Source organism: Tenrec ecaudatus, chromosome 1 (genome assembly GCF_050624435.1).
Source record: "Tenrec ecaudatus isolate mTenEca1 chromosome 1, mTenEca1.hap1, whole genome shotgun sequence".
In the NCBI taxonomy this organism is placed as follows: Eukaryota; Metazoa; Chordata; class Mammalia; order Afrosoricida; family Tenrecidae; genus Tenrec; species Tenrec ecaudatus.
Window position 1 is genome coordinate 209,175,510 of NC_134530.1, and position 19,095 is coordinate 209,194,604.

General features: G+C 34.3%; 1 protein-coding gene across 2 annotated transcripts in view; it reads left to right on the forward strand.

The window, feature by feature from the left end:
* CDC73 (cell division cycle 73) overlaps positions 1-19,095 on the forward strand; it is a 139,091-nt gene that overhangs the window by 32,900 nt on the left and 87,096 nt on the right. For both annotated transcript variants that reach the window (XM_075528584.1, XM_075528591.1), the window contains exons 9-10: positions 1,596-1,674; positions 3,557-3,621. In XM_075528584.1, the coding sequence (XP_075384699.1) occupies positions 1,596-1,674; positions 3,557-3,621 (144 nt within the window). The remainder of the gene's footprint in view (positions 1-1,595; positions 1,675-3,556; positions 3,622-19,095) is intronic.

Sequence of the window (19,095 nt, forward strand, 5' to 3'; positions counted from 1 at the left end):
CTGTTTCCCTTCACCCACGTTTCTGTTGTTCATTCCCCTTGAGGTGGGATGAACAACATCAATCATTGCGATCAGTTCTCCCTCTCTTTCTCTTCCCCACTTCCCATTTCCCTCGTGGTAATGATACTCCCATTTCTGTTCTTGAGGGTTTTATCTGTCTTGGATTGCGTGTATCAAGAGCTTTTATGTATACCCATGTGCATGCTTCAGTCTAGCCAGATTTGTAAAGTAGAACTGGGGTCTTGATGGGGGAGGAGGGAGCATTAAAGAGCTAGATGAATGTGGTTTGTTTTGCCAGTGCTACACTGCACTCTGGGTGACTTGTCCCTTCCTTGTGACCCTTCTGTGAAGGGATGTTCAATTCTCTATAGATGGGCTTTGGGTCTCCCTCTTACCCTCCTTATTTGCATCAACATGATTGTTTGTTTTGGGTCTTCTGGTAGCCGATCCTGTTGACACCTTGTGATCACACAGGCTGGTGTGCTTCTTCCATGTGGGCTTTGTTGCTTCCAAGATAGATGGCCACTTGTTTATCTTCAAGCCTTTAAGGCACCATCAGCTTTCTTCACCAATTTGCTTATGCACCCATTTTGTCTTCAGCGATCGTGTTGTGTCGGGATGTTGGGCATTACAGAATGCCAGGTTATTAGAACAAAGTGTTCTTGCATTGAGGAAGGGCTGGAGTAGAGGCCCAGTGTCCGTCTGCTACCTTAATACTTAACAGATATGTATATAGACGCATATCCCGATCATGTATGTCAATATAGTTTCATAAATACATGCCTATATTTATGCCTCTTTAAATGTCTATTGCCTCCTAGTTCTTTCTTCTATTTCCTTTTACTTCAGAATGAAAATTTCAAGCACAGCTGTTTTATTTCTTTAGTTTTAAAATATTTTTCCTATCTTTGGTATGCAATAGGGATTGTTTTTCTTCTCCTGGCTGTAGGTGGTATTTCCTGGAAATAAACAAAATGCTTCTATAACAGCGGTTCTCAACCTGTAGGTTGCAACTCCTTTGGGGATTGAACGACCCTTTCACAGGGGCCACCCAAGACCCTCTGAAGACACATTTCCAATGGTTTTAGGAACCAAGACACCGCTCCTCTATCCGTCTCCAGGCGGGTCCACCCACATGCAGATACTCCCACACACCCACGCTACACCATGCTTCAAGACAAAATTTCTTTTATTTGTAATTAGAAATAAATATTTCACAATATATAATTACACATAGTTTTTGTGAGTAATCACTATGCTGTAATGATGTTCAATTTGTAACAATGAAAATAGATCCTGCATATCAGATATTTACATGATAATTCATAACAGTAGCAAAATTACAGTGATGAAGTAGCAACGAAAATAATTTTATGGTTGGGGGGTCACCACAACATGATGAACTGTATTAAAGAGTCGTGGCATTAGGAAGGGTGAGAACCACTTTTCTAGAAGTTACTAGTGGTTTCTACTTTGCTCTTTGCATTGTTGGTAGTAAGCAAAAAACTTGAGAACAAATACTCCTATTACAATCTTTAATATAAGTACTAAATAAGTAAAATATAAATATATTAACATAATTTACTTTTCTATAGGATCCCACATTGAGGAGCAAACAACCTATTCCAGCTGCCTACAATAGATATGACCAGGAAAGATTTAAAGGAAAAGAAGGTGAGCTGTTTAATTTTACTCTTTAGCTTACAGTGACTGCATTGAATTTAAGAGACAATATAGTCTTATGGGTAAAAGAAGGGGTTGATAAACAAAGGTGTGCAGTTCAAATCTCCATCATGTTTTTGATCAGTGACATTTTAAGAGAACCCAGCCACGTTCACACATTTTCTGTCTTGTCCATGGCTGTTGTAGCACTGTGATAGCGCACTTGAGTTGTTGCTACAGAAAGAGTGTGGCCTGTGTAGACGAAATAGTCATTATCTGTCCATTCACAGAAAACATTTGTTAACTCCTTAGCAGCATGGATTCTGGACTCATCTCTGACACCTTTTTTGTGTGCATGTTGGCAGATTTTTTCAGCTATATTCTGCCTTCATTTCCTCATATATAACAATTACAATATTACTACTAGGAACTCACTTTTAGTCTTGTAAGGATTAGAGTAGTTAAGAAAGTAATTTGACTAGTACCTGGTATGTGATACTCTTTCTGTAAATGCTGTTACCAATACTAATTTCATTTTTAAAACTTTTAAACATTTTAAGTGGAAATTCTCTATACAATAGATATAATATTTTTCAATATATTATGTTCTTCAAGTTTTAGTGTATAAATTGAGAATTTGGAAAGCATACACAAGGCGCAGTGATATGAAGACTGGTTTTGGAATGTAGATGATATAATGCAATTTATAGTGAGCCATTTTTTTAAATTGATAAGGCGAGGCTCAATTAATTAGTTAGGTGAGACCAATTTCCCTTTGGTGGTCTTTTTTCACCCTGCTGTTAATTACGGGGAACTATCGGATAGGAATAGTGAGAAGTTCAGTTAGTAGTTTCTGGATCATGAAATAGCCGCTCAAATTTATTAGTAAAAATTATGTTGCCTTATCACAGTGAAATTTTTATATTTTGTCTTCCTTTACTGGATAAAGTAGTTCAATTTTTTGTTTATGCAAGGTTTGTCTTATAAAAATTATATATAACAGGGTTTTGCAATTGTAGTTTGCAGATAGAATCGACCCTTTTACTGATTGGCTCAATCAGGTCAGTCCCATCTTTTAAAATAGATTGCCTAAACTACCCTTACCATATGACTGTAGAATTTAGTAGTGTGTCAGAGACCATCCACAATATTCAAAGAATATAGTATATATATATATATATATATATATATATATATATATATATATATATGGCACAGAGAAAAAGTTGCTGACCTCTCATATAAAACATACTGGGATTCTGTTCTGAAACCCTTACCACTAGTTATAATTTTTTTCTATAAAATGAATAATATGTTTTAAATTTATACCTTTAGAAGACAACCTTTTTATTAGTTAAAAAAAGACTTTGATGCTACTTAGAACATTGTTTTTTATGATACTGACTGGTATATCATAGTATAATCATGTCTGGAAATAAACAATGTGGCTATAAATGATTTCATCTAATTTTTTATATTCCCAACCAACTCTATAACACTTGATTTTAACACAATCTTCCAATAAAAGGCTTGTTGGTGTATAAGGATCTCTAGTGCCATAGTGGGTTACGAGTTAGGCTGCTAAATCATAAAGTCAGTAGTTTGAACACTCTGGAGATCCCCAGGAAAAAGATGAGGCTTTCTGCTCCCATAAATATATATATAGCCTTATAAACCCACAGACACGGTTATACTTTATGGCAAAGCGTTTGGCTTGGAGTGTCCCTTCTATAAGTTTTATTTTCATTAGTATGTAACTTAATTTCATGTGTATAGCAGGTTGCAGGCGTTGTTATACTATTGAACTTTCAGCCATAATGTACTTTATTACTGAACATTTGCTATCAATAATGAAATAACGTAAAATCCAGCAGTATACCTCTTTTCTTTGTAGAAACGGAAGGTTTCAAAATTGACACGATGGGCACCTACCATGGTATGACACTGAAATCTGTAACGGTAAGTTAATATTGATGGCAGAGGTCTTTGTTCCAAGCACTTTATGTGAGTAGCACATAATTTTTTTAAAATTGGTTTTCTAGTAGAGGCATAGATTTTGTGGATTGTTGTAGACCGTGCAATCAAATGAGCCACATGAATATTTGGATTTCCCAGTGCACAGGGACACTCTCGTCTGTTAAGTGTGTAGTAACTGAAATAATACCTAGAGACACGAAATGAGCATATGCCATTGGAAAAATAGTTCCATTAGACTTCTCCCATGCAGGATTGCCACAAAGCTTCAACTTGACCAGAGTGTTTGCTAAATACTGATGGCAATAAAATGACATGTTGCTTGCACTTTATTTTTAAATGATCATTTTTGCTTATAGTTAGTTCTGTGTGATCAATTATTTGATACATGAATGTTGTGATTTTGAGTTTCTATTTAGTTGAACTGGGTATTTTTAAACAAATTCTGTTATGAGTAACTCAAAATCATGCCAGACCCTTAACTGATTATTACTATTTAATAACAGTGAGGAGTTACAAGGTCCAGATTGGGAGAGCCCCTTTGCCATAATTATATGTCCTTTAAGTCTTACAATCCCCTTCTTACAACGTATAAAATAGGCGATGGGTGATGAAATACTTACAAAGTACCTATTTGATGGAATGAATGCTTTTGGGTGTCCATAAACCATGTCTGGTTCACTTTTAGCAATCAAGATTTTTCAATCTCCCAAAGATGGCTGTTGCTAGATATTGTGACAAACTTCTCTTTATACACATTTACGTCTTATTTGGTTGGTGATATGATGGTGATGTAGAATTGGAAATATGTTAGCTTTCTATTGCATACATAGTGAATAGAGCATTATATCTTCTGTACTGCTGTTTTGCATATATTTAGAGCCTTGATGACATAGTTGGCTAAACATTGGGCAAAACTCTGTTTTATTTGTGAATCGTCAGCTCCTTAAAAATTTAGAATAACAGTAATTTATATGCGGGTAAGTAAAAATTATTACTGCTAGAAATCTAGTTCATACATGCACAGGTTTATTCCAAATAAAACTTGTTTAAACATGTCTTTTCATCGGTAAATGGCTGCAGACAGGTTCTTATAGAAAAACAATTGTCTTAGTCTAGTTAGGGTCCCTTAAAAAAAAGGTGCAATCCGAATAGTGACTTCCATAGCGACCTCACTGCCTGCCCAGGTAATTTCAAGGCAGAGAGGTTTAGCTCAGAATTTTTTGGCAACTTTTTTTTTTTTTTAAATCTAAGGGTGGTAATCCTGATAGATTTTCTTTGGTGAACAAAAGGGCAAGGAAAATTGGGCCAAGGAAATATTTTCCTTTGCAACAGTGGACCTGCTCATTGTTTAAAGGTAGAAAGGTTGCTCTATGACCATTTGTTGGAAACCTCTTATATCCTAGTCTTAATCTTGCCCCTTCAGATTTGTTCCAAAAACTAAAAAAAAAAAAAAAAAGAAACAAAGAGAAGAAACATTATTTTGAGCCCTCTAAGGATGTCCAGACTTCCATTTTGATGAAGTGTGATTGAAGAGTACAGATTTCTTAAGGAAAGGGCTCGTGAGATGGAACGAGATGGAAATACCCCCTTTAGAAATGTATAGACCTCAATGGAGATTGTGAAAAGCAATAGCTTTCCATTTGGTATTTTCTTTGCAAAAATGTCTGCGATCATGTAACAATACTTTTTGACACACCTTATATTCGTTGTGGTTTTTCAAAATTAGGATGCCTCTTTACATCTACTTGGAATTTGTCTTGCTTTACTCAAGTGTTTTCAGAAGCAGATATGTTGCATCTGATTCTGAAAGATTTTTCCCCCTTAGGCTTCAGATAAGGATAAAATATTAGAAAATTTGCTCATATACTTGGTTTTTAAATTATTAGATTTTTTTTGTATTGACATTGAGATTCTGTGTACCACTTACTGAGCATTGTGTCCCAAACTCTTATTTTAAGTACTATGACTATGGCTTGGATAAAATCATGGGAGAGCTTCTTTAGAGAACATATCCAATGAGGCCTTTTTGAGAAGATGACAGTTGACCAAAGAGTGGGAGAGAGAACATTTGCTGTAGGGCAGAAGCAAGGGTCAAGACTAGAGGTCCACTAGAGGACAAACAGGAAGCCTAGTAACGTCATAGACCAGTGAGTGAAGGGAAGCATGCTAAGAGATGAATAGATTAAACCCATTATGTGACTGGGTGTTTATTTCCTGATTTTAAAGCATAATTCATAACTGTACACTTTAGCTTAAATTCTTACGTGATTCAATTATTTACATTTTCTTTGAGACAGAACTTGCCTACTGATTATTTCCCAAGTGGAATTGAAGTTGTTATCCTTAAGTATCCATCATGTAATTTTGTTGTTTTCACTTTTGTCTCAATTCCTTAGCTCTGAAATGCCATGGGATTGGTTTCATTCTGAACTTCCATGCAAATGAAAACAATGGCCTTTTATTATAGAGCCGTTTTTCTTAAAACCAAAGAAGCTACTTTTTATAGCTAACCAATAGGATACTACTATGGTTTTGCTCTTCATCAGAAAGTTTATTTTTAAATAGACTAAAAATAGATGAGAATTTTATATAACTTGTGAATTTTAAAGAAATACAAAAAGACGTTATTTTGAAGTGCAACAGAAAGACTAAATTTGTCAGCTTGCTAATAGTTTTTAAAATCTTATAATGAGTTTGAATCTCAGCTACCCGTGATTGAATTCATTTACCAGTGTTGTTAAGAGAATCCAAAGAAAATTTGAACTGGGTTTTTTTTTTAGTTGAATCCCAGGTTTGTTTCCAATTTAATATTTTCCCCTCTTCTAAGTTAAAGTTATTACTTACTGTGAGTTACAACAATCTTCTACCGTATCCTGTAATTATGGAGTCTTTTTTCTTAATAATATTTATCCACACCTACAGAGTTGTTGTTAATACAAATTAAAGGCTTTGCTGAACAGATGTCACATTCTTCCTAGTTTATGTATAGAGTGTACTAGTAGTTAATTTTGTTGGGGTTTTTTGCTGTCATTCTTTATGATGTTCATATGCCTAACTGACCCTTAGTTACTGAAGTTAGTGTCAATCTATATCAGGATTGACCTACTTTATCTCTTAAGTTTCAGACACTGGTCTTAAGTACAATACTAAGTTACTATGTTGTTTTATGTGTATGAGTAGAAAAACTTTATACAAATGAGCCCCTCATTCCCTTATCTATATAGTTTTCAGATGCAGGTTTGTTTTTCCTAATAACAATTTTATAAAAATCATAAGTTTCTGCAGTTTATTATAGAACCAGAATTATAGGTCATGTGTTTCTAATTTATGCCTGGCAATAATTCTGTGATTTTTTTTTCAACAAGTCATGAAAATACTAAAGAATTAATAGAGAGCTTTTCTGATTTGAAGACTTTTCCACAAAATACATTTGTGTTAACATTAGGATAAACAGATTTTGTGGTTTAGGAATCTTTAAATATGAATTGAAGGAAAAGTTTGCCAACTCTATTTTCCTGAACTCCCAGTGCTTGGTTCTCTTATCCTTTCTGCTGAGACGGTTTCTGGTAAGAACTTGTGTGATATAGAAGACCTGTCTTGGTTACTATGGGAGTAGCAAGGAATCTTTTTGGTTTTCCTAAGAGGGAATAAGAAGATTCAGTCAACATTCTACTATTGTAATATTTGTAAGGATTGCATTTACAGGAAAACATAATGTCTCTATCTTGTTTATGGAGAAGCACACTATTGGCTTTTGATTGCTTTTTAAAAATCATTTTATTGGGACTCCAGAGCTTTTATCACAATCCACACATCCATCCATTGTGTCAAGCACATTTCTACATGCGGTGCCATCATCTTTTTGAAAACATTAGCTTTTCACTTGACCCTTTGGTATCAGCTCATTTTTCCTTCCTTCTGCACCCCTCCCTACCTCCATTATGAACTCTTGAGAATTTATAAATTATTATTATTTTTTCATGTCTTACAATGACTGATGTCTCATTTCACCTGCTTTTTTGTTGTCTGTCTCCCTAGGAGGGGGTTATATGTAGATCATTGTGATCGGTTCCTGCTACTCTCATCTTAAAGAAGTATTTTATACCTGAAATTGTAGAGATTGAAAGTTTCCTTTGAGATTTTCATTTGAATTGCTAATATATATGTTAACTTTTATGTTAAATCATATGGGGGGTTCATTTCCCTGACAAGTAAATTTAGGTGGGTTTTAATATCTCTGTACAGATGTAGTATCTTTCAAGGGGATGTAGAATCTCAGTCTTGACACAAAGATATACTCTTTAAAACAGTAACACATACATTAGTAATCTCTTTTCCCAACACCTTCATTCTCATTTAGTTGGTGATTAAATATTTTGGCTCATTTCTATTGGAAGTATTAAGGGAATATTATAGTGACAGGAGCTATAAAATGAATATAGAAGACTGGAGAAGAATTGATGCATTTACATTATGGTATTGGCAAAGAATATTAAATAAGCAATGGGCAGCTAGAAGACTGAACAAAGTTGTCTTGGATTAAGTACAAACAATGCTTTTTGGATGGTGATTTCATGCTCGATAAAGCATGCTTGATCAACAACAATCAAAAGAGGCTGAGCTTCAATGAGATGGATTAACATGGGGGCCACAGAAATGGGCTCAAACAGTAATGACTGAGCATGGGACAAGATTGGGTAGTATTTCCTTCTGTTGTACTTGGAATTACTGTGAAATGGAACAGACTTGATGCCTTTTAATAACAATAACATGGTAGGCATGCTATTCTGCTTTGTGTCTAGGACCCCTGACAGCAGAAGTTGGAGATAGTTGTTTATGACTTATTTAGAGCGTCTCTTTAGTAAACATTTGTTGTGTGTCATGGACTGTACTAGGATGTTAAAGAGTTAAACCAAACATGTTTTCGTAGGCTTTATGGTCTAATGAGGGAGAGAAATCGTAATCAGTCGCTTAAGTGTAAAATAAGAACTGCTGAGTGTGCATAGATGCCATTGGAATCTAAAGTGAAGGGTTTGTTGTAGAAATCAGAATATTTCATTGTAAAGATAATAATAGTAGATCTAAAGTTTGAGTAGGAGTTAACTTGGTAATAACAGGAAGGCACATTTTAGAAACTTTGAACAACTAAGAGTAAATAGTTTGTGGATAGAGCTTAGGAAGTAGAAAGATTGAAGGACTATTTGGTTATTGTATACATTTTAAGGAAGCTTACAGGACAGTTTGTTCTTCACAGAGTTAGATGCAACCTGTTCTTCAGTGTCAGTACATTAGCCTCCATTTTAGTATGCTTCTGGGCTCATTCGTTGTGCTAGTTTAAATGTGGCTCCCGGTAGGTTTTACACGGTATCTATTATATTTAAAATTTTTGTTTTAGTTTTCAACGTTTTAAAGAGAAAAATATGTCACATGAACAAAGAGTCGTGAGGGTCCAGTTTCCTTGGATAAGCAATCCAGCATTGGGTGGTAGGTCTACAATGTCACATAGCAATTGCCACGTCACCTTGAGTAGTGGCTACTTTCTTTTTAGATAATGGTTTCTCTAAAGTTTTCATAGTCTTCACTACCCTATTTTATATACAGTGTTTTTTCACTTATTTACACTATTTTATGGAAACTGTTGCCTTTGAGTTGAAGTCCTTACTCTAGGTTCTCAACCTTTCTAATGCTGTGACCCTTAAATACAGTTCCTCATGTTGTGATGACCCCTCCCCACCATAAAATTATTTTCATTGCTACTTTATAACTGTAATTTTGCTACTGTTATGAATTGGGCGACTCCTGTGAAAGGGTCGTTCGACCCCCCCAAAGGGGTTCGTGACCCACAAGTTGAGAACCGCTGCTCTAGATAAAGGCAGCATCAATTTGTTAGAAATTAATCAGTTGCAAGCACAACACATTTCAGGCTTTAAAGTCAGTCCTGTCTATGAATCCAGTTCTACCATTCATTGTTACTTTGATGAAGCTGATAACTGTATAACTTAACTTTGTTACAGTCAGTGGTCTAGTTTTTGTTTTAAACTGGAGACATTAGAACTTAAAAGTATTATTGAATATTAAAATCAACACTTTAAAATGTTTAGGACAAATACCAGCTACTTTTATTATGAATTTATGATTTTACTCTTGTCATCTTGGCTTATATGAAAATGTAGGCAATTTGAAGTTAATATTCATATGCCTACAAGGAAGCACCAGTAATATGACTATTAACCAAATATATACATCAACCTAAATGTCAATGAAATTGAAGATTTTTCCAAATTGCTGCAATCTGAAATTTATCAAACACGCAGTCAAGATGCAGAGATAATTACTGGTGATTGGGATGTGAAAGCTGGAAACAGAAGCATCAGTAGATGGAAAATATGTTCACGGTTATAGGAATGACACTAGATATTATATTATAGAATTAAAAAAGCACAAGTGTTAACTATTTCTGTGGACCTCCACAGATGATTATACAAGAATCAGATTGACTGTACATCTGTGCAGAAGCTTTGTATTATCAGATAAGGCCTGAGACCAACTGTGGAACAGACTATCAATTGCTCACCTGCAAGTTAAAGTTAAAATCAAAGCAAATCCAAGGTAATCCCCAAGAAAGTCAAGGTACTACTTTGAATACATTCACCCTGAATTTAGATATCAACTCAAGAAGAGACTTGATGTACTGAACATTAGTGACCCCAAACCAGAGTGATTGTGGACTGACATCCAAGGGGCCATTCACTTTAGAATGATAGCACGTTTGGTAAAATTAGAGGGTCAATATAAAAGTGGAAGATCCTTGATGAAATTGGTTGACACAGTAGGTGCAATAGGACCTGGTAATAGCTTCTGCTATACATGATGTCTGTGTGAGTTGGAGGCAGCTCAACAGCACCTAACAGCAAGCCACGGTTTCATCTGTATACTTAGTATGATGGGTTTCAGAGAGTTTGTAGAAAACGGAATTAAAGATACTGGAATTATCCATGAATGTTTTCACATTTCTTTGTATTATAAAATTTTCTTCAACATAATTAAGTTGATTTTTTTTTAAATACGAGAATCCTTTTCCCCTGAAATACTTGGTAAATTTTTACTATAGCTGTGTATGCTTATATATAGCCAAGAGATTTTTAACATCTAAGTGGAAATAGCTGCAAATAAGTTATGCAAAATAAATAATACCTTAGTTAGATTATGCCTTCCCATCTACCTCTTGGCATTGTATGTAGAAAGAAATTTTACTTACTTAGACTTATATTATTTAAAAAATTGTGTACTTTGAATAAAATATATGACTTGATTTTAATATGTGGCCATAAAATTAGTATAATATTACTTTTATAAGTTAATATTTCCTGCTGTCTACATCTACATTGGTATATTATTGTTAAAAAGTGTTATGCTGCATTTGAAATAATTTTCAAAATGATTTTTTTGATATTTTAGGGATGAATGTAGTATAGATTTACTCTGTGGTAGGTGTATACCTCAGACAAAATAAAACACTGCTTAGTTTCTTTCAATAACTCATTATATAGTTTAAACTTTTTTGTACATAAACTGTCAGTTAGTAAAGTAATACTGACTTGACTTAAAGTCATAATATGAGCATAGTTTTTATTAGATCTGCATTTCTCACTTGTTAAAAGACTACATAGTATGTTTTCCTTTGTACTCATAAAACATCATTATATATTTTTATAGTAATTTTCTAATGATTAAAAACATTTTTTTTCAATATGCTTATTACAGACTTGAACTGTGCCATGAAACAAGGAGAGCTTTTGTTTGTGGCGTGTAGGCTTGTTTGTTTCAGCAATTCAGACATCAGTTTCTCATCTGAAAAATGATGTTAGAGTGTACTCTTTCAGGAATTTGTTGTGAGATTTAAATGTATACAAGTGTAGCATACCTTCTTTAGTATTACCCCTTTCACTGCTGTTTTATTGTAGCATTGAATTCATGATTGCAGAAATATTTATATTAAATATACATACTTAGTGTAACATAGTTTGAAAAATTTAATTACCTCTTCTTTGTAGTGAACCTATCAGTTAGCTGGGTCGTACTTTTATTAATATTACAGTGATGCCTTTGTGGTGTGAATTAGAATCTGTTTTACCTTAATGTTTATCAACATTCTGCAGTTTGATGCTAATGTTCTTGAAGCAACAGAACATTATGTATCAGTTTTAATGCTTATGAAGTGAAAGTTTTTTTATTGCTGCTTTTTAGTTTTTGTATACAGGAATCTTTGAAAAAATCATTGAATATTGAATGACATATTTGATGTATATATGCATCTACACATAGCTTTAATTTCATTAAAGAATACGTACTGACTTACCCAACTATATTAACCATTTAAAAAAAATCTGTAGCACACTTTATAAAATTAATTTACTGGTGTTTAAATGGTTAATAAGACATTTATATTATACTTGGACTTACTTTTCAAATAAATATGCAAAGTTATTGCTGACATATATCAGCACAGTAATCTAGAAACGTGTGATTTTTAAAAACAATATTAGCAACCTCTTGTCTCAGTGCTTTAATATTGATTATTATGAGAACAAGAAAGACTATCTTAGGAACCAGTTTGGAAATGTGATGATATTCAATTAGTTTGTAAATGGTAAATATTTATGACATTTTAGTTTGCATGTGTGTTAACTTAAATTGTAGTTTCATGTGTAGTGCTTTAATTATATGTAATCTTCAGAATTGCACCCAAAATAATTTTAGTTTTCTTTTAGTTAAGCAGTATTGGGATAATACAAACAGCTTTTTATTCAAATTCCTATTTTATTTTGTGAGGGGCCTTTTAAAAAATCATGGAGAAATGAAATGAAAGGATAGTAGAATTCTTTCACAAATTTTTTAAGCCCCCTCATAAATTTAATAGATTACATTTGAGCAAAGTTGGAATCAAAAGTGTTTACCACTTTTAAATTCTCAGTGTATGCGAGGATTATAATAACTTCATGGAAAAATCAAATAGAAAGACGATTGATTGATGTCGTACTTTCTATTTCATAAAGTCCTATCATATCACTTATCTGAGGTGATCCTCAAAATGTGATCCTCAACAGCTGTGACTATCCCTATTTAATGAGAGATTGTAAATCCAGCTGGAGCTAACACACAGCTATGAGTCATGCTGAAATAAAGACCCATGCATTTTGGGGGAAAAAATAAAAAATTTCCACAACTTTTTGAAGCTCCTGTTTTTAAATGACTTCTTTAATATAAACATAGTTTTACATTATATATTCCTTATTATTTTTAAGACTAAAAGATTCACTTAACATTTTCTTAGTTTCCTGTAGGGTGATTTCAACAGACTCATAAGAGAGAAAATAACTGTTAATATGCTGTTTTGGGGTGTTTAGCAATTTCCATTATGGGTACTTTTAAAATTTGCTATATTTTAGCAAACTTTAGTTTGCTGTATTAATATCTACATCTATGTAAATTTATTTAAATCTTCAATGAATTTTCAATCTTCTATAAATCATGTATTCTCTTTTTATTTTCTAGTTGTCTTAATATTTATTGAATTGTTTAGGTATTTCAACCACTATCCCCTTCCCTCTGCCCATCCAAGCCCCATTTGAACTTTAATTCTAAGTTTTGATTTCTTTTCCAGGTCTTTTTCTTGATGGATGTTTCTTTTAGTGTTGTTCTTCTTGTCTTTCCTGCTTCTCATGTTTCTCTGTGAGTGACTGTTCCCACATTTATTTTAAATATCTGTTTTAAACACATATTGATTCTAATCTTGGCATATCTTACTATTTAGAAATAAGTGCTTATTTGAAATTTCATAATGGTGCTATAGTGTGAATTATTTGAAGAAATAGCCTTTTGAAATGCTTAGGAATTAAAGCTTAACTTTTCCTTTTATTTTAATTGGAGACAATAGTTGTATCAGAAACTCAATTAATTGTCTCACTGGTTATCTTCATGTTTGTTATATTGTACATTTTTATTTAAAAAGCATTTGTTCTTTACATTTAAGTTTTTGCAGCAGCATATTAGCTCAAAGATAGCTAATATTTTTAAAATCAGTCCCGTTAATATTTTCCTGAATTTAAATCAGAAATAATTTTCCCAGTCTTTTATCACCACTGGATTCTGTAATCATTAAGTTCAGAAATTTGAGATTTTTAGAATTTCAGTCTTTTCCTGTATTATCTTTCTTTTTCTATCTTTGTGTTGCCATGACGTCCCCAAGTTTCTCATATAATTACCCAAATTTGAGGATTGAAACTAAGCACTTCTTTAGTTTTTTGAAGTAACTCAACTCTAGCTTCTTTTTTGTAGAAGGCTTTTAGTTTTTCTTTTTTTAGAGAATAGGCCCTTACTCAAAATTCAGATTTCACTGATATGATTAGAATGCTTTAATAATTTATCTTGAACAGGTATACAGGATATTTCATAGCATATGTAGGAATTCTTGAGTTTTAATATCAGTAGAGTTCTATAATAGCTGTTGTTTAAGAGTATTTGGAAAATATTTTTGCTTATATTCAAATTAAATATAATAGATATAATTGACCTAATGCCTTCTAATAAATTGATAGTGTTTTAGAAGAGTTACTATACATGTTTGAATGTTTATACTCTTTTTGAGTCAGTGTTTGAATTTTTCTTGTTGTTGGAGCTAAAGTTCATGGCATTTCAAGGTCTACAAAAAATGCTGTATATGACACACTGGGAGTATTAACTTTATATTTTTACATTGAAATCCTTTTGTAGATCCATGAAGTTCAGTCTTTAGCCATAAAATGTAGTTCTAACTGTCTAAAGACTTTTCATTACCATCTTTGTTTTGTAACAGATCAAAGGAGAAATACTGGTAATGAGCAGCAGTGCAGAGGTTTATTGCTTACAGTGGAGCAACTGCTTATCTCTAGGCATCTCCTAAAGGTAGCATGGCCTTAGTAATTTGCTAAGGGCCAGAGGAAGGTTGAGAAACTGGGTAATGTTAGTATTTTATGGGAGATTAATTTAATTTAATAAAGGTTATAGGAATATTACCATTTTAGTTCTAAAGTTTCAGTTGTCTGCCCCAGTGGCTGTCTAACCTTTCTTCTTAGGAGATATACAGTATGGTATGTCCAAATAATGGATTTATTGGCTCATTGCTACACCTGTGAGTTGTAAGGTATATTCATTCCTTGGTTTGCAGAAATATAACTTGGTGGCCTAAAATTGTTACGGCATCTTCTGTTCCATTCCCTTAATGGTGTTTTTAGCTTCTGCATCTATCACTGGATATGCAAAATCCAGTCCAAAGTAAGTATCTGTTCCTGTGAGAACCCATTTGTAGTCGCCTGGGGTTATTGTTAGATGGCTACAATGAACTTGCCGGCGATATGCATAGCCTTTCCCCAGGGAACCTACCCCATAATCCCGCCAACCTTTGTCTTTCTAGCTGGTAGAGCACTCCTTGACATTTTCTGTCTCAGGGCACAAGAAGTGTATACCTAGATTCAGCCATACTCAGCATCTCCACATCTGTTTATTCATGGACAAATCCCGTGCCAATTCTGTCGTAACCATCACAATAGACAATTTGCTTCAAAACCTCAGGTAGAGATCAAGATTCACGGTACACCACAAAATGGAGAGCCATGGCTAGAAGGGCCATATTAAGCAACTCACTGGACCCCCAACATGTTATCACCTTTAGTTGTAAAGCACAGTAACACATTCCACTTTAGGTTATATTAATATTTCTGAACTTTGAAAATATTCTTGTCAGTAATCGCTCCAGTCAGACCTTTTATAGAGGCCAGTACTTCCATTACTTCAAATATACCACTTAAAATCATTTACCTTGACTTTTAATGTACTATGAATATTATTTCCAGTATCCTCAAGCTTTTAGGACATGATTCTTGATCAGACTGGTCGTTTCAAACACTTCTCTCTTTGAACACATTCCTTTTTTTTACTATTGCAATAAAATACAATTTAGTTAACTCCCCATAAATAAACCACATTTTTTGCTTAGCTGACGAAAGAGTCTTTGAGAGAAACTTATCTACAACTTTAATTTCAGTTTTTAGTTTTACAAAGAATTATGTTGTAAAGAGGTAGTTTTAAGTTTTTAAAATTTTCTGACCATGACTCTCCTGTGAGTTGGGAGTGTGAATAGTGCTTAGTCATACTATATTCTTTTAGCCCAGCTGTAGTGTTGCACAGTAAACACAGTGCCTTATTGTCTCATTCAGTAGCAAACCTATCCACACTTCACTGAATCAAAAGCATAGTACTTTACTTGCTGTGATATGATTGGTATGCATTAATAATAAAAGATAAATTTTAAACCAAAAAATACCTAAACTCTCTGCCATCAAGTCAATGCTGACTCATAGTGGGGTTCTGAGACTAACTTTGTGGAATTAGAAAGTCTCGTCTTTCTCCCATGGAGCTGCTGGTGGTTTCGAACTGCTGACTATTCAGATCGCAGCCCAATGCTTAACCACAGGACCACCAGGCCTCCATAGCATTTTTATATGGGAAAGTGCATGGCACGTACAATGCTGTCTCTTAAATTCATTTAACAGATACTTGTTTTGTGTCAACTGTGTTGGACTGTGATCCACAAGGTTTGCAGTTCGAAACCACCAGCTGCGCTATGGGAGAAAGTCAGGACTTTCTACTCTTGTAAAGTGTTGGAAACTCTGGGAGCAGTTCTACTCTGTCCTGTGGGGTACCTATGAGCATCAATTCCATAGCAGTGAGTTGTTTTGTTTTTTAAAATGTGCCTGGCAGTATAGTAGGACCTAGAGATTGAGTATTAAACTGGAGTAGAGGGGCCAAACAAAACATTGGCGATAGGAGCTTTGAGTTAATTAAATGGAACAATATGATATGATTGACTGCATCATTGATTTATAGTATGACATAGTTAGGCTAAGTGGCCATTCATAGTCTTATTACAACTAAACTCTGCTGTTGTACTGCAAAGGTAGTCATAGACAGCATGTCAAAATAACAAAATGAATATGTTTATGACTGTTGTAATTGAATTCTGAACACAGAATCCAGAATTTCTTGATTAGTCGTTTTTTTTAATACTTTTATTGGGGGCTTTAACATCTCTTATCATAATCCATACATTCCTCCAATGTGTCAATCACCTTTGCACATATGCTGCCATCATAATTTTCAAAGCATTCTCTTCCCACTTGAGCCCCTGATATCAGCTTCTCATTTTCTCCCCCCCTCCCCCCCACCCTCTCTCACGAATCCTTGATGAGTTATAGATTATTTTTTCCATACCTGACATTATCCTCCATCACCCCTCACACACACACTCCTCCATTATTCATCCCCCTAGGAGGGGATTCTAGATTGATCCTTGTGATTGATTTCCCCTTTCTTACCCCCCCACCCCCATCCTCCTGGTATCTCTACTCTCCTTGTTGGCCCTGAGGGGTTTATCTATCCTGGATTTCCTGTGTTTCAAGCTTTTATCTATAGCAGTGTGCATGTTTTGGTCTAATCCGATTTGTAAGGTATAATTGAGGTCATGATAGTGGGGTGGGGTGGGGGCCGGGGGTGGGAGGAGCACCAAAGAGCTAGAGGAAAGTTTTGTGCTTCATCGGTGCTATACTATACCCTGACTGGCTCTTCTCTTCCCTGTGACTAAAGATGGGCATTGGGTCTCCACTCCATGCTTCCCCTCTCCTTCCCCCCTCCCATTTCAACTTGGGTATGGTATTATTCTACGTCTTAGATGCCTGATACCTGATCCCATCGACACCTCATGATCACACAGGCTGGTGTGCTTCTTCCATGTGGAGTTTGTTGCTTCTGATCTAAATGGCTGATTGTTTATCTTTAAGCCTTTAAGACCCCTGACACTATAAAATTTTTGATAGCCGGGCACCATCAGCTTTCTTCACCACATTTGCTTATGCACCCATTTTGTCTTCAGCAATTCTTTGATTTGTCTTTATTATTGTAAAGATCTACGTAGCATAATTAACACTTGCTAATGCAGTTTTTCCAGGTGTATAGTCAGTAATAACAATTACGTTAACTATGTCCTACAACCATGACCCAGAATTTTTGTCAAATTTCCTATCACCATAAACCCTTTTTTAGGTTAGGTTTTCATACAGTTTATTCATAAAAACATTGAATGACCTGGATACAACAGGGCCATACTTTGCGGACCCCTTGATCTAGATTCAGCCAACATTATTATTCTTTTCTCCATTTGCTTTAGCTCTCCCTGTTTGTCCATATGTACTTTTCTCTTGGACTATCTGAAAGTGAGTGTCAGACACCTCATCCCTAAATATTTCAGCATCTGTCTCCTAAGACCAAGGATATTTTCTTAGGTAGCCATATTACCATTGCTTTTTTTGAAGAATTTAATATTAGCATAACAACATTTTAATATATGGCACCTTCAAAGTTCTCCAATGGATCTTTACCAGTTGCTGTGGCATAAACACTTTTTTAAAACAATAAATTCCATAGAGTTTTAACATTGCAAAGTACAATTGACCCTCTCCCAAACATTTAAAAATATAAAAGCTGTTCTTGGTGCATGGGCATAGCTTGCTGACCTTTGAATAAATATTTGTCATTTAAAATAGTGGGTCATTATTTTTTCCTACCAATTCAAATGATCAATAATGGAGTTGAGTCTTAATGTCCTTTGTTATGTTGACTGAGCCCTTACACATGGAGCGATTGTTTTAAAAGTGGATTTTTAAAAGTGGATTTTTAAAAGTGGATTGCCAAAATTTTATTTTAGTCTAGGAGGTATAATGAAACCTAAAAAACATTCAAGTGTTCACTGAGAGCCAAGTGTTGGCTGACCTTGAGGTTTATAAACTTGTCCTGGAATCCTGGTCTGCATGGAAAGCGAGAATTCTACTGGTGAACTACAACTGCTCTCTTAGAAATCAATAATTATGTGGAGTTTAGGAAGAATGTTACTGAAACACACACATGCATTAAGTAAAATGCTAACTTTTAACATTAAATTTGTAAGAGCAAATCTATTTACTTAATAAATTTTGCTTCTTGTCTCACTCCCAATCATCATCATCGAGTTGATACTGACTCATAGTGACCCTATAGGACAGGGTAGGACTATCCTGTGTTTCAAGACTGTAACTTTTTCCCCCACTGCTCATATAAGTTTATATTGAAAATATCTTAGATAAGGGAGATAAACAAATGCAATTATTTTATAATTAGACAAATACAAATGTAATTTGAAATGAGACACTCAGACCACTAAAATTTTAAATGAGTTGAAATATATCTGTTACAGCCATGAATGTTTATAAATATTTCGTGTTCTTGTAGGAAGTATACGTGAATGTTAAATAGTTATAAATATTTATTGCTGTAACTGTAACTCTTTTGAGAAGTAGAAAGCCCTGTCTTTCTCCTGCAAAGTGGTTG